The 12,028-nt window shown below is 39.4% G+C and overlaps 1 protein-coding gene across 4 annotated transcripts in view; it reads right to left on the bottom strand.

Annotated features, from left to right (window-relative positions):
- Nucleotides 1–4,110: 4,110 nt before the first annotated feature.
- unc13bb (unc-13 homolog Bb (C. elegans)) overlaps nucleotides 4,111–12,028 on the bottom strand; it is an 85,220-nt gene continuing 77,302 nt past the window's right edge. For 2 of the 4 annotated variants that reach the window (XM_089126115.1, XM_089126114.1), the window contains 8 exons: nucleotides 11,503–11,626; nucleotides 11,167–11,217; nucleotides 9,812–9,889; nucleotides 9,583–9,730; nucleotides 9,072–9,128; nucleotides 7,664–7,756; nucleotides 7,409–7,568; nucleotides 4,111–6,866 (listed from right to left, as the gene is read on the bottom strand). In XM_089126115.1, the coding sequence (XP_088982241.1) occupies nucleotides 6,581–6,866; nucleotides 7,409–7,568; nucleotides 7,664–7,756; nucleotides 9,072–9,128; nucleotides 9,583–9,730; nucleotides 9,812–9,889; nucleotides 11,167–11,217; nucleotides 11,503–11,626 (997 nt within the window). In that variant the 3' untranslated portion in view covers nucleotides 4,111–6,580. The remainder of the gene's footprint in view (nucleotides 6,867–7,408; nucleotides 7,569–7,663; nucleotides 7,757–9,071; nucleotides 9,129–9,582; nucleotides 9,731–9,811; nucleotides 9,890–11,166; nucleotides 11,218–11,502; nucleotides 11,627–12,028) is intronic. The other 2 variants (XM_039677236.2, XM_089126116.1) reach the window with 1 other exon arrangement.

Genomic DNA, 12,028 nt, shown 5'->3' on the forward strand with positions numbered 1-12,028 from the left:
AAGACAGCTCCAGGTTAAAAAATCCCTGAGGTGAGCACGGACTGGTATCTATAGTAAAATCTTAAATCATGACATTTCCACGCCCTTGTAGAGTGCACACACCTATCCAACTGCTGAGTTGGAAAAGATGACAAAAGACTGGTCAGGCGAGCGGGCTTGAAGCAAGTCTCCCGTCTTCCTCTGAGTCAGAGATTTTGCAGGGCAGGCAGCTCAAACGAGAGCACACTCCCGACATGACTTTAGGCGTATATGCCGCATTCAGACGCAACACCACCAAACGCAAATTGGATGTAAAAGGGATGCATCGACAGCCCATGAAGATCACCAATGTGCTTTGCCAGTACCAACGATAAGGCAGCATCTTTACATTCAGTCTCAAACGGAGGTTCACACACAACCAGGTCTATAATCAGGCCAAGACGGCACCATTACCATGACGGCGCCATCCACGTGAGGTCATTTTTGTCAACAGAAGGGTCCATGGCATACAGCGCTTGTATGACTTGATTGCTTAGGAACAAAGTCCACTAGCAAGTGCACGTGCTGAATGAGTTGTTCTGCACTTATGGCCAAAGGAGTGCACCTTGAAAAGCTTGTGCTCTCAACTGCGTGAAAGATGAAGTGGAACGAGGAAGTTCCATGATGGTCCGTTTGACGTAATTATCACCATCAGGTGAGTCCACAAATGTCCGTGAACACCGTCCGTGTGCAGCCCAATGTTTGTGACTGGGCGGAGGGAGTGTGTACAACAGCGCATGTGCGAGTGACATGAATGAGGAATTTATACAGTATATATAGGATGTTTCCTATGTACTACCATACACCCCAAGCGCTATACAATCATCTCAAGGGTCACTCTTCAACCACCACCAATGTGCAGCATCCACTCGGATGATGCGGCGGCAGCCTCAGAAAAACGGCACCAGTATACTCAACACACACCAGCTATAGGAGAGAGCGCACTTGAAAACTAAAGCACCTTAAAATCAAAATCCCCTAGATTGAGTGCACGTGCCTAAAGCGTTTTTGCACCCACCCGGCCAAAGGACTATACTTTAAAAGGCTTGCACTCTTGACTGTATAGTATACCCAGGCCTTTAAGGGATCGAAAGGCAAGGAGGTGCGTGTTTTGGCGCAGCACCATTAATGTCCTCATGACAAGCCGAAACAGCCATTCATTAAACTTCCAGCATGCAATGGGAGTGACTTTCCGAAAAGAACACAATATCCCCTCAATCAGGCACTGATAAGTATTCAGATCTTCGCCACACCAAGCTTCAAATACACTCTACTTCAAAGCAATGCAACATACTTCAAAATGCAAGCGCTTCTGTATAGTTGCTACAATTTGATTTTCCCCACATTCAACAGGTAGACACCTAGATACCACCGTTCCGGCTGAGGGTGCAGAATCTGCCTCCTGCCTGGGACAGCAAGTCCCACAGTGTCCTTAAAAGCAACGTCATGATGCTCACACACCATGCCTTCGCTGGGCAGCAAGATGCCACCAAAATCAGTGTATGGCACTCCTCTCCACAATCAAGAAAGTAGTGGGTGTGGCATGTTTTCTGTAGATGCAAGAAGATCCACATCAAGGGTAGCACATGCCACTCCAGGGGAGACTGTAGGTCTGCCCCTTATCAAGAGTGTCTATGCTAACTGTAGCAGAGAAAGAAAGGGAGTAACCCCTTGCATTCTTACTGTGTGTATATGTTTACCCTGTTGGGGCAAGAGTTTCAGCCTCAGGAGATTACTCCAAAAAATGTATGTATGTGAGGCTGTTGCAGCACTGTTGACCACTCTCCCCTTAAAGGGTTTCTAGCCTGTGTTGTGACACATTTGTTGTCGCTACTACACATGACATAACCCTGCCCAGGGTAATTCCTTCTGTCAACAGATTCAGGCTTCCAAGGGGATCAGGGCCTGAACACACAATGGTGCTATTGACATTAACATAAATTAGTCACATGGCATACAGCAAGCTACCGAGCGCCAAGCGCTGGAACCCACGCACAAAGAAGAGAATCCAGCTGTGCACCTGCTATCGAGGCCATGTAGCCTGACTTCATCATACTCATATTCTCGTCAGAATATGAGTCTGAGACCGCTCCGTTGGGCTTTGATTATGAGGCGTGTCTTAACCAAACCAGGGGGAAAATAAACCTCTGCACTCAATTGGATAGTCAGACAGACCTACAACCAATCAGGGGTGCGTTTCCCGAAAGCATCGTTAGCCAACTATGGTCGCAAGTTGGTCGCAATTTCCATTGAACTCTATTGGTAACGACGGAACTTGCGACCATAGTTGGCTAACGATGCTTTCGGGAAACGCACCCCAGAGCAACGCAGTAAGTCAAATACTTTGCATAGCATAGTTGTCAACAACAGAACTTACTTATTTTAGAAAGAAAATGACGAGTGTTGCTTCTTTCACTTGGTCCTTCATGAGTGCGACCAAAGGAGAAACCACAACGACCACATGCTTTTCATTACGTCCCATCTTCTTAACTTAGCGACCGTCAGAGCCAGCTGATAAGTTACACTTTTGCCGAATATCTTTCCGATCGACAAATGCCTTGATTGCAGTTTTTTGTTTGTCTATTAAAATGAATCCACTGTCGATTAATTTTAAAAACAGACGCGACAGCGGAATCTATACATCTCAATTCTCCAGCTGCAGTCATCTCTGAGGGAAACCAGTTAGCGCTCTTTGATAACATGATGATTACGTCCCTGCAGATCATCTGTCCATCATCGTATAAAGCCCGCCCTGGCAATCTGATTGGCCCGATCCTTTTTTGCCTGATCATAATTACTCCTCAATGGATCGAGTCCAGACCGAACCTCCAGACCAAAAAATGTTGTGGGCGGAGTTCGGGCTGGCATCCAGGGTAGAGGCCATGAGCACCCGTCTTGAGCCAGAGAGCCACGAAAATCTTCTTCCCTGTGTTCGGTTCTAAATCTATCTCCATACTGAGATATAACAGCCCCTTTTGAGATTAATCTGGAATCCCAGAGCTTGTAAATGTAAAACAAGTGCATGTGTTTGTAACACTGCTTGTTCCCTGCTGTCTTCAGCCAGGAGCAGGCCGCCCAAATAAGTCTGCGCTCTGATGGCACAGCAGAACCAACAGTTCCTGCACATCTTGTAAATATGTGTGGTACTAGGGGCCCCTCAACGGAGACCTCAGAAAAATGTTCTGTGCCCCGGATAGATTGCCCTGCTCAAAAAAATATGTTGTTAGAGCATGAGAAAGAATCATCCCCCCGACAGTCAAAGTTTCACCTAGACTTAAGACAGCTAGAGAAACCATGTCGTGAACACTAAACTGACACTCCTCGGCCTCCACACCATAGTCCTATCTCTCTATGGCCCAAACAAAAAAATGAGTGCACTGTGTTTACCCTGCCGAGCACTCGCTACATACTGTGAACTGACTGAATGGGAACACAGTCGCTTATGGCTCTCGCTAACTTGAATGAGAAGGAAAACAGATGCTAATCATTATATCGGATCCGTGCATTCGGTCTTAAAGTGACAGCAGCCTAAATTTTCCTGCTGCTGTCTCATGTTGTCATTCATATTAATCAAACAGCAGAAAACAAAAATAAAATCTAAATATTTTCTAGATTTAACAAAAATTAATTTGAACTTAGACTATGCAGTTACTTTACATTTGATTATTCAATTTCTATAGCCTAAAACTGTTCGACTTACCTGAAAAACAAAGCACTGTTTACTTCATGTGTATCATTGTTTTATTGTACGTATTTAACTATGCTTTATCTAATTTGTTTATTACTTTCAATGTTGCACACCTACAAAAATCACCCCAATCATTCTAGAATGATTCCTTTCTCCCAAATAAAGCTATTCAAGTCATGGAGTCAAATTGTTTTCTTATCGCAATGTACAGTATAATCGTAGAAAAACAAAATATCACAATGTGACTTTTTTTTCATTATCGTGCAGCCCCATCTTTCACATACAGTACTGTACTCGTATGTGAGAGCGAATTACAGTTAAGTGAATAATCTTTTAACGAAGTAAATAAACTGCCCATTCCACAATTTCTTTTCTTTACCTAAATGACATCAAGCAAACATTAGTTTAAGATAATTTATACATACATTTATTTGTTGAGTGCGCACACAAAAACATTTTAACACATTTTTCATTGTCAGTGACCGTGTACAATACCTACATACCTTAAAAATGTGAGTAAACTCAGTGATTATTGTCAGTATTGTTTCAAGAGTTTGAAAAAAGGTGAGAACTTCCACAAGTTGGCACAAGGAATGTGTATATTACAAAGAGTGACAGTTCTCTTCTAAAATACAGTCCAAACACTGCTGGCCTAAACAAAGGTAACAATATATAAAGTGACACAGAGTTAGAAGTGAGAAATGTACAGAAATAAATAACAGGTTTAACAGTTACAATAATGATTGGCAATATTAACATACATTTTACATATTGGCAGTGCTTGTGAAAAATACAATAATTTACAATAACAAGAAATTTGGTTTAAAAAGGTGAGACTTTTTGCACAGGCAACAAACAAAGGGACGAATCTAGTGTTACTGTCCTTTTCCTGTTTGTTTGGTTTTTTTTGCATTTTGAGTCATATCTGGAAAAACAAAGCACAACATAGTACAAAATTCATCAAATGAACAACTGAAGAAAATAAATCAGTCAATCAAAACAAAGAAACAGAGTAACAAGACTTCACAGAAAAAAAGACACCCATATTTACTTAAAAGAAAAAAAAATAGTTAAAATCATTTAAATAGAAAATATCAGAGCAAATAAAATAAGGCCGCTTTGAAACGAAAAAGAAACCTCACTACTATCTTTAATTGATCAGTGATCGTATTTGAGCTTGATCAGATATTTGTTAACTTTCCTATTTTCTCTTCCAGTTCATGCTGATTTTTCAGCACTCTCATTCCACTATATAAATAGTATTGAAAAGTATTACACGACAACCCATAAACCATTCACATGTTTTAGCTTCAATACTGTCCGATGATGCTGCATTGTCTTTCGTTGGACATAAACAAAAAGCAGGTGCAAACGTGACCTTGAGATTATTGCTGCCACCTACTGGACATAGACGATGGCTGAAGTACCGCTCACTTTGAAACGAATGGTGACCGTAAGAGGCAGAATATTTGTGAGTTGAGGTGCAAACAGGTCATCCATCATCTGAGAGGCCGCAAAGCCCGTAGCAAAGGCACACTTTCGGCTGACAGATGCGTCATGTGCAAGCAGACTTGGAAATGATGTGAAATGTACTTGATATCCCTCTACAAACTTGTCGGTTTTGATTACTTATTCTGATTCATGCAACGAATCACTCCACAACACCAAGTGAATGAGATCTGGCCCCTTGGAAACTAACACTGTCATAACAACATTCATAACAATCATAATCATTACTTTTCAAACTCACACATTCACAGCATCAACAAAATAAGGCAATAAACACAATGCAAAAGGGGTAACAGAGAAAAAGTGCATGAATGGATGTGGAATCTCTGTATTCTACAAACTAATGTCCCCGCACACTCACAGCGCCATCTAATGGTCGGAGGTCAAATCTCAGATTCAAACATTCTGGACACTCAAAGGAACTTAAGTCAGGGATAGACAAAATTTTTCCACAAAAATGTTTGTGAGAGAGACATGCCTGGTTTTACTGTTGTTTGCCTTGACGTTGATTATTAAATTAAAGAAAACATTTTTTAAAAATGGCAAAATGGAAGCATCTCATAAAAAAAGGAATTATATTTCACTGGTATTTTTAAAATAACATTTTAGATTATTTGCAATGTGACATTTTTTATTATTTATTTTAACTGAATTATTTTCAAGTATTGAAGTATTTTTAAAGTATTCATATATTAATAAATCATAGTATTTGTTGTTCCATCTTAAATACCTGCAATTTTACATGTAATGAAAATCAGCATTGCGATTATTAGTAAAACAATTAATACATATAAATTACAATTTAAGGTGTGAAATGAGTCAAGAAAAATAATGTCAATGTCAAAACAGTCCTAAACAGGATTCATTTTATAAATGTAAAATTCTTCAAATGTAATAATTTCTTATTTTTATATTACATTTAATTGCATGTTTTGGGGTAAATGTGGTCTGTTTTCATTATATTCACTTAAATGCATATTTCTAAAAAATATCTAATGGACAACAAACATAATTAGGCAAAAAATACAACCCAGTCTCGCTTTTCATCAAATATGTCATCTACCCTGACTAGTCCTTTGCTAGTTTGTCAGTCGCTTGGTGTGTGAATGTGTTTCTCATAGTATTTCAACATATGAAGAAAAAAAGCATTTTTATCAGAATGACTCCCCATTCACTTTTAGACTAACAGTGCCCTTTATAAAATGTCAAATGGCTGCTGAAAGCCCTTCTCTGTGGTACACAAGTGTGTGTTAGTGGGCAGCAAAAATGTGGACACAGAAAGGTGACTGTGTAGAAATCCAGCCTTTGTTTATCCATCAACAGCTAAAAGAGTCTTACATTATCTTCGGCTGTCAAAGATCGTTCTCACCTCCCCTCCTCAGCCGAGCGGGTCTCGGACTTGAGTTTCACAAACTCTTTGGCCACCTCGTCACCCGAGCGCTGGGAGAGGATGCGCATGACGGTGAGGCCCGTGTCATCGATGTGTACCCGTGGTCCCAGTGGACACCAGCAGGCGCAGCTGGCCCTCGGTGCGACATCACGCAACTGTATGACGGCGATACCAACCACGCGGTCCGCACGGCCGAAGCAGTAGTCCTTCACACACACCTGCAGCTCATAACACTCCGGCCCATCCTCGTTCCCAAGAATACTGTACAGACAGAGAGGGGGGATTCATTATTTACTTGCACTGTTTACAACCCATCTATCCATGCATCCATGCATCCATTTATTTATCTTATCGGATGTGTCTTTCCACGCTCACGGACAAAGGAGTATACTTTGAAAGGCTTGTGCACTCAACTGTGCGTGAAATGGAGCGGAACCTAGAAAACAACTACCTTACTAACTATTAATAAGCAGCAGTCATTATGAGTTTATTAAGGCTAAAGTCATAGTTAATAGTGATTTTTGGACATGACCTAAAGTGTGACCATTTTTCCTATTGTATCGAACTCGTTTCGAAAAGTGACCCGAAAACCAAGTTATGTACCGAACCCATTCATTCATCCTTCTATCCACACTTCTATCCATATATTCACCTATTATCCATCCATCCATCCATCCATCCACAATTGTGAAAGTGAGAGATGCATCCATTTTGTGGTCTCATTTAATTCCTCACGCATCATTGTTTACTGCACTGCTGCTCATTAATCTAATTTGTCCTGAATGACTAGGTTTTGCACTCACAAATGGAAGGTCTCATTGAATTTGGGCGCCCAGCTGTTGTTCTTTGATTTGGTGGTGAACCTGCGCTTCTTGTCGCTGAGATGAGGGCCGATCATGGTGACCTCCACAAACGGCCGGAACATCCCAGACGTCTGCCACTTCAGATCGTTTGCAGCCACAACTAGACACAGAAAAATGTGATTCCGCCATCAGACAATACACTTGTGGAACATTTAAAAGCTCATTTAAAACAGATAAAAATGCAGTAAGACATACCTTTAACTGTAACTTTATGCTCTCCAGTGCCCGGGTGAGTAAAGAGGTCGATCTGTATGGATACTTCCCCTACTGGTTTATCAACTCCTGAGCCTACACACACAGATATATTTACTTGGAAAATCCATAGACTTCTGTTTTTTTAATCAGTTAAATACAGTATAAATTAACCCAACCAGAAAGAAAGAAACATTATACCCAAAATGAGGTTGTCAGGTTTAGTTCACTTTGGAGTACAAAATTATGGTTAAGTAGGTAGACACACACACAAACACAGTGAAACAAAGCCCTTACATGCACGGTGGAGGAGATTTAAAAGGGGTCCTCGGATGCCCATTTTCCACTAGCTGGTATGATTCTTTAGGGTGTAACGTTTGTAATATACTTTGGTTAAAATTCCTCAATGGTTGAGTAAAACAACACCCTTTTTACCTCCTCAAAAACAGCTTTGTTCACAGTGACCCGTTTCGGTGCATGCCTCTTTAAATGATAATGAGCAACTGCTCACCCCACCCCTCTCTTTAATGGAGGGTGTTAAATGGCTGAAGGCAAAAATAAGCTAATACAAGACAGTCCACCAGTGGTCGTGGGCGGAGCATGAGCATTATGACATCACAGTGCTCAGAAAATCCAAACTGCCTGATTATTGAGAGTGTTTAGACTTTTTGAGGATTAAAAAAAAAATGCAGACACATTCATTTGCAAACACCGCATAAAAGTGAAGTTTGCATGGATGAGCCCTTTAAGAAAAATGTAAGCATTAGAAAAACGGAGGAAAGATGTACCAACTGTTACCAATTTACATAAATAGAAAGTGATGACAATGGCAAAGGGAATGCAGGGCCTAAATTACAGTGGGAGTGTCAGGCTTCTGCCCTGGCAGCTTTGTCTGTTATCTTTGTTACATGTCTTTATGTTTTTGTGCTTGAACATATGGCTCTGTCTTTGTATGTGTTGGCCATGTGCTCCTCTGTTCCTGTCTCCTTGTTTCCCAGTCCCACACCCCATGCCCTCTTGTTCTCAGCACCCTTTATACGTGTTCTCTTGCCCTCATGTTTTGCCAGTTCGTTATACTTTCTATGTGCCATTTTGTCCAATCAAATGCTTTCTAGAATATATAATACCACATTACTTTGATTAAAATCAGGGCTCATAGCTGTGACGTAACTAAACTACTTACTTCCTGGAAATACATCAAGAAAAACCATAAAGCCATTTCATGGCGACTTTTAATTTCCTAAAATTTCTTCACGCAAAATAAAATTTATGTATTTTACAGATTTTGATCTAATATGACATGGTAATTGTGAGATTCACCCCATTAGAGGGCAAATGAACGCAAAACAAATGTAGGAACGGATCTGGAGAAGGGGGCTGTGAGGGTATTCAGGTTTCTGTGGTGACCTACCCCTGGAGGGCTCCATTTTCTCACTAGGTGTTATCCTCATACCCTTCCCATTATGCACTTGGGGCAGAGACACAGACAGAAGCAGCAGTGAAAGAGACAACGATAAAAAGCAAAGCATTAAAAACAACAGAGAAACATGGACAGTAGCCACATTAAGCAGTGAGAGACAGATAAAGCTTGAAGAGATCAAGAGGTTTCTGTACAAAAACTATTCAAATGAGTCCTGTCCACACCTCAATACTGACACCTAGTGAAGCATTGCTTAAACTAATCTTCAAGATATCAAAATATATGAATAAAATATATGAATTGGAAGACATGAGAGAGTTATCTGTGAACTTATCATTTTGAAAAAACAAACAAACTGTGAACTTTTGGATGTAAGTCAGTCAAATAGGTTTGGGACAACATGAGCAAATGATGACTGATTTGTCATACTGTTGCTTTAATATTGTTATTATGATGAGGAGATTTATGAAGAGAGTGTGGATGTGTTACTATATGTGTTTACCTTGAGCATGCTGAGAAGTAACAAAGGTCTTGATGAGTGTGTCAGTGGTCTGGGTATAGAGGGACAGTGCATGTCTCAGTGAGGACAGTTCAGGACTCTTCTCCAGGAAGGCCTTCTTCAATCCATTTCCTCCAGCATGGAAGTATTGCTGCAGAGGATAGTAAATAACCAAAGATTAATTTTGAAACATGGAACCTTGCAGCTGCTTTAAAGAAAACATCATTTATACCTTTATGGTATCGAGGGCCACGTCCATGACCGCGCACTGCTTCGGCGTCAGGCTTTTTGCGTCACCAGACATGTGATCCTGCAGAGGCAAACACTATTTTACAACCTCTGATGCAAAACAAACTCTATAACAGTTTCCTTCTTATCACCTCAATGGACAGGAGTACTGTATCTGAACACTGAATAGATGACATTGACTTGTAAATAGAGGTGGTAATGTTTTAATGTTTTCCTATGGAAAACATGAGGTTTCTGCCTTAGAGTAAAACATAATACTAATTGTAAGACAGTTTAAAAAAAGAAAGAAAGGAAAACACAGCTGGAATTTTGAGAAATAAAGTTGCAACTGTGAGTTGTAAGGTCACATTGTTGCATATAAAGTCACAATTACAAGAAATAAAGTCACAATTATAAGAATTAAAGTTGCATTGAAAAGAAATAAGAAAGTTGTAAATAAAATTGCTATTGTGATATGCAAGGTCACATTGTCAGCAAAAAAACACAATTATAAAAAATAGTTGCAATGACTAGAAGATTTGCGAAATGTAAGGTCACAATGTGGTCATCTAAATGACCACAAATAAAAATACATTTAAAAATGAGAAGAACAAAAATGAATTAAATGTATAAAATGACAGAAAACTAAGCACTCGCAGAGTTACAACTTTTTAACCTTTTAAGTTGATGAAAACGTGATGCAATGACAGAAAAAACACAAAACCCTCGACATTCACAGGTGATTTTTTTTTTTAATTTTTAATTTTTTTTTATATCATGGCTTGATTGTGGTAAAATACTAATAATATAATGACACATGCAAGTGTCTGACCACAAATGAAGCCGCAATACTAACTTTGACAACATAGTGTATAATTATTTGCAAATAGTACATGAATAGTAGCGGTCCTATGCTAACCTGCATATTTCACTGGTTTAAAAACACACACCATGCTGCATATTACTCGACATTCATTTTCACTTAAATGTAATGCTTAAACAGTAAGTGACATTTCCTTGGAAAAACTCCTGAGGTATTTCACTCACGTTGGATGTCACATTCGGATTATTTGAATTCATGATTGGTTGACTGCTAAATTGAAATATTAAACAGAACGCAAAGATAAAATAATTAACCGGCCAACATATTTATTTTAAATAAGCGTTTCTCTTCAGGAGGATTAAACCTAATCTCATTTTTGTTTTTTCTTATGTTCCTGTTCAAAATGTTTGTTTTCGAACCCTGACCAGCATACAGAAACATGTACTGTAGATGGAATTTAAATTGAGACTCTACATTCTCTTGCTCAACTGGTTTAAAGAGATCATAGTCCGGATTAAACAAGCCTAGAGCGGTACCTTGAGTTTGGAGAGCTGGCCCAGTTCTTTAGCCGCTGAAAATATCATTCCCTGCCAGAAAGAGATAAAAGTGTTACAGCATTGTGTTTGGGGAAATCTTTACATGTAAAACCAGGATTTTGCATGTTAAAATTTTACTTTTTAAGATGATGCATTTATAACAAGAAACATTTAAAAGGTTTCAGTCTAAAATAATTCCTATAGAGCCACTGGCTCTTAAAATTAAGCATTAAGGGTCCATCTAACATTTTTGGCAAACTAAAAAAAAAAAAATTGATTTAGACAAATCAATTGATTTAGACAGCTTTGTCTGGAAAAAGTGTGAGAAGGTCTTACAAAGGTGTCATTTCCCTGAGGAAGGATGATGGTCTTCTCAAGACTGTTCATCACGATCCTCCATAGCTCCTTCAGCACTCTCTTCAGCACAGTTTTCTCACACACCGAGGCAAACAGCATCAAACTGCTCACAAATACATACAGATCAGGGCAAGCTTCGTGGTTTTGGTTTTGGCATCAAAATATAATCGAGGATTAAAACACAATAAAGTCCAGGACTTATTTCCATTGTGGTCCTCTTACACATAACGTCAAGACAGGACAATTACATATTGTGTGATAACAATGACAACATACAATACAAACATTTTCATTTTCTATACAAATTAACTGTCTCCTTGTTCTATTTCGCTACCCTCTCTAACAACCAATCTTTGGTCCTCGTTTTAAAAGAATTAATGCTTAAGATTACTTTAATTTGCCGGTCTAACATGTCCCACTGAACAGCCCCTATATAGGCAAATGTTTTTTTTTTTTTTTCCTAACATTGTCTTGAATGCATAAGGACAGAGGTCTGATATACTGC

This window comes from Pimephales promelas, chromosome 23, assembly GCF_988280905.1.
Source record: "Pimephales promelas chromosome 23, fPimPro1.hap1.1, whole genome shotgun sequence".
In the NCBI taxonomy this organism is placed as follows: Eukaryota; Metazoa; Chordata; class Actinopteri; order Cypriniformes; family Leuciscidae; genus Pimephales; species Pimephales promelas.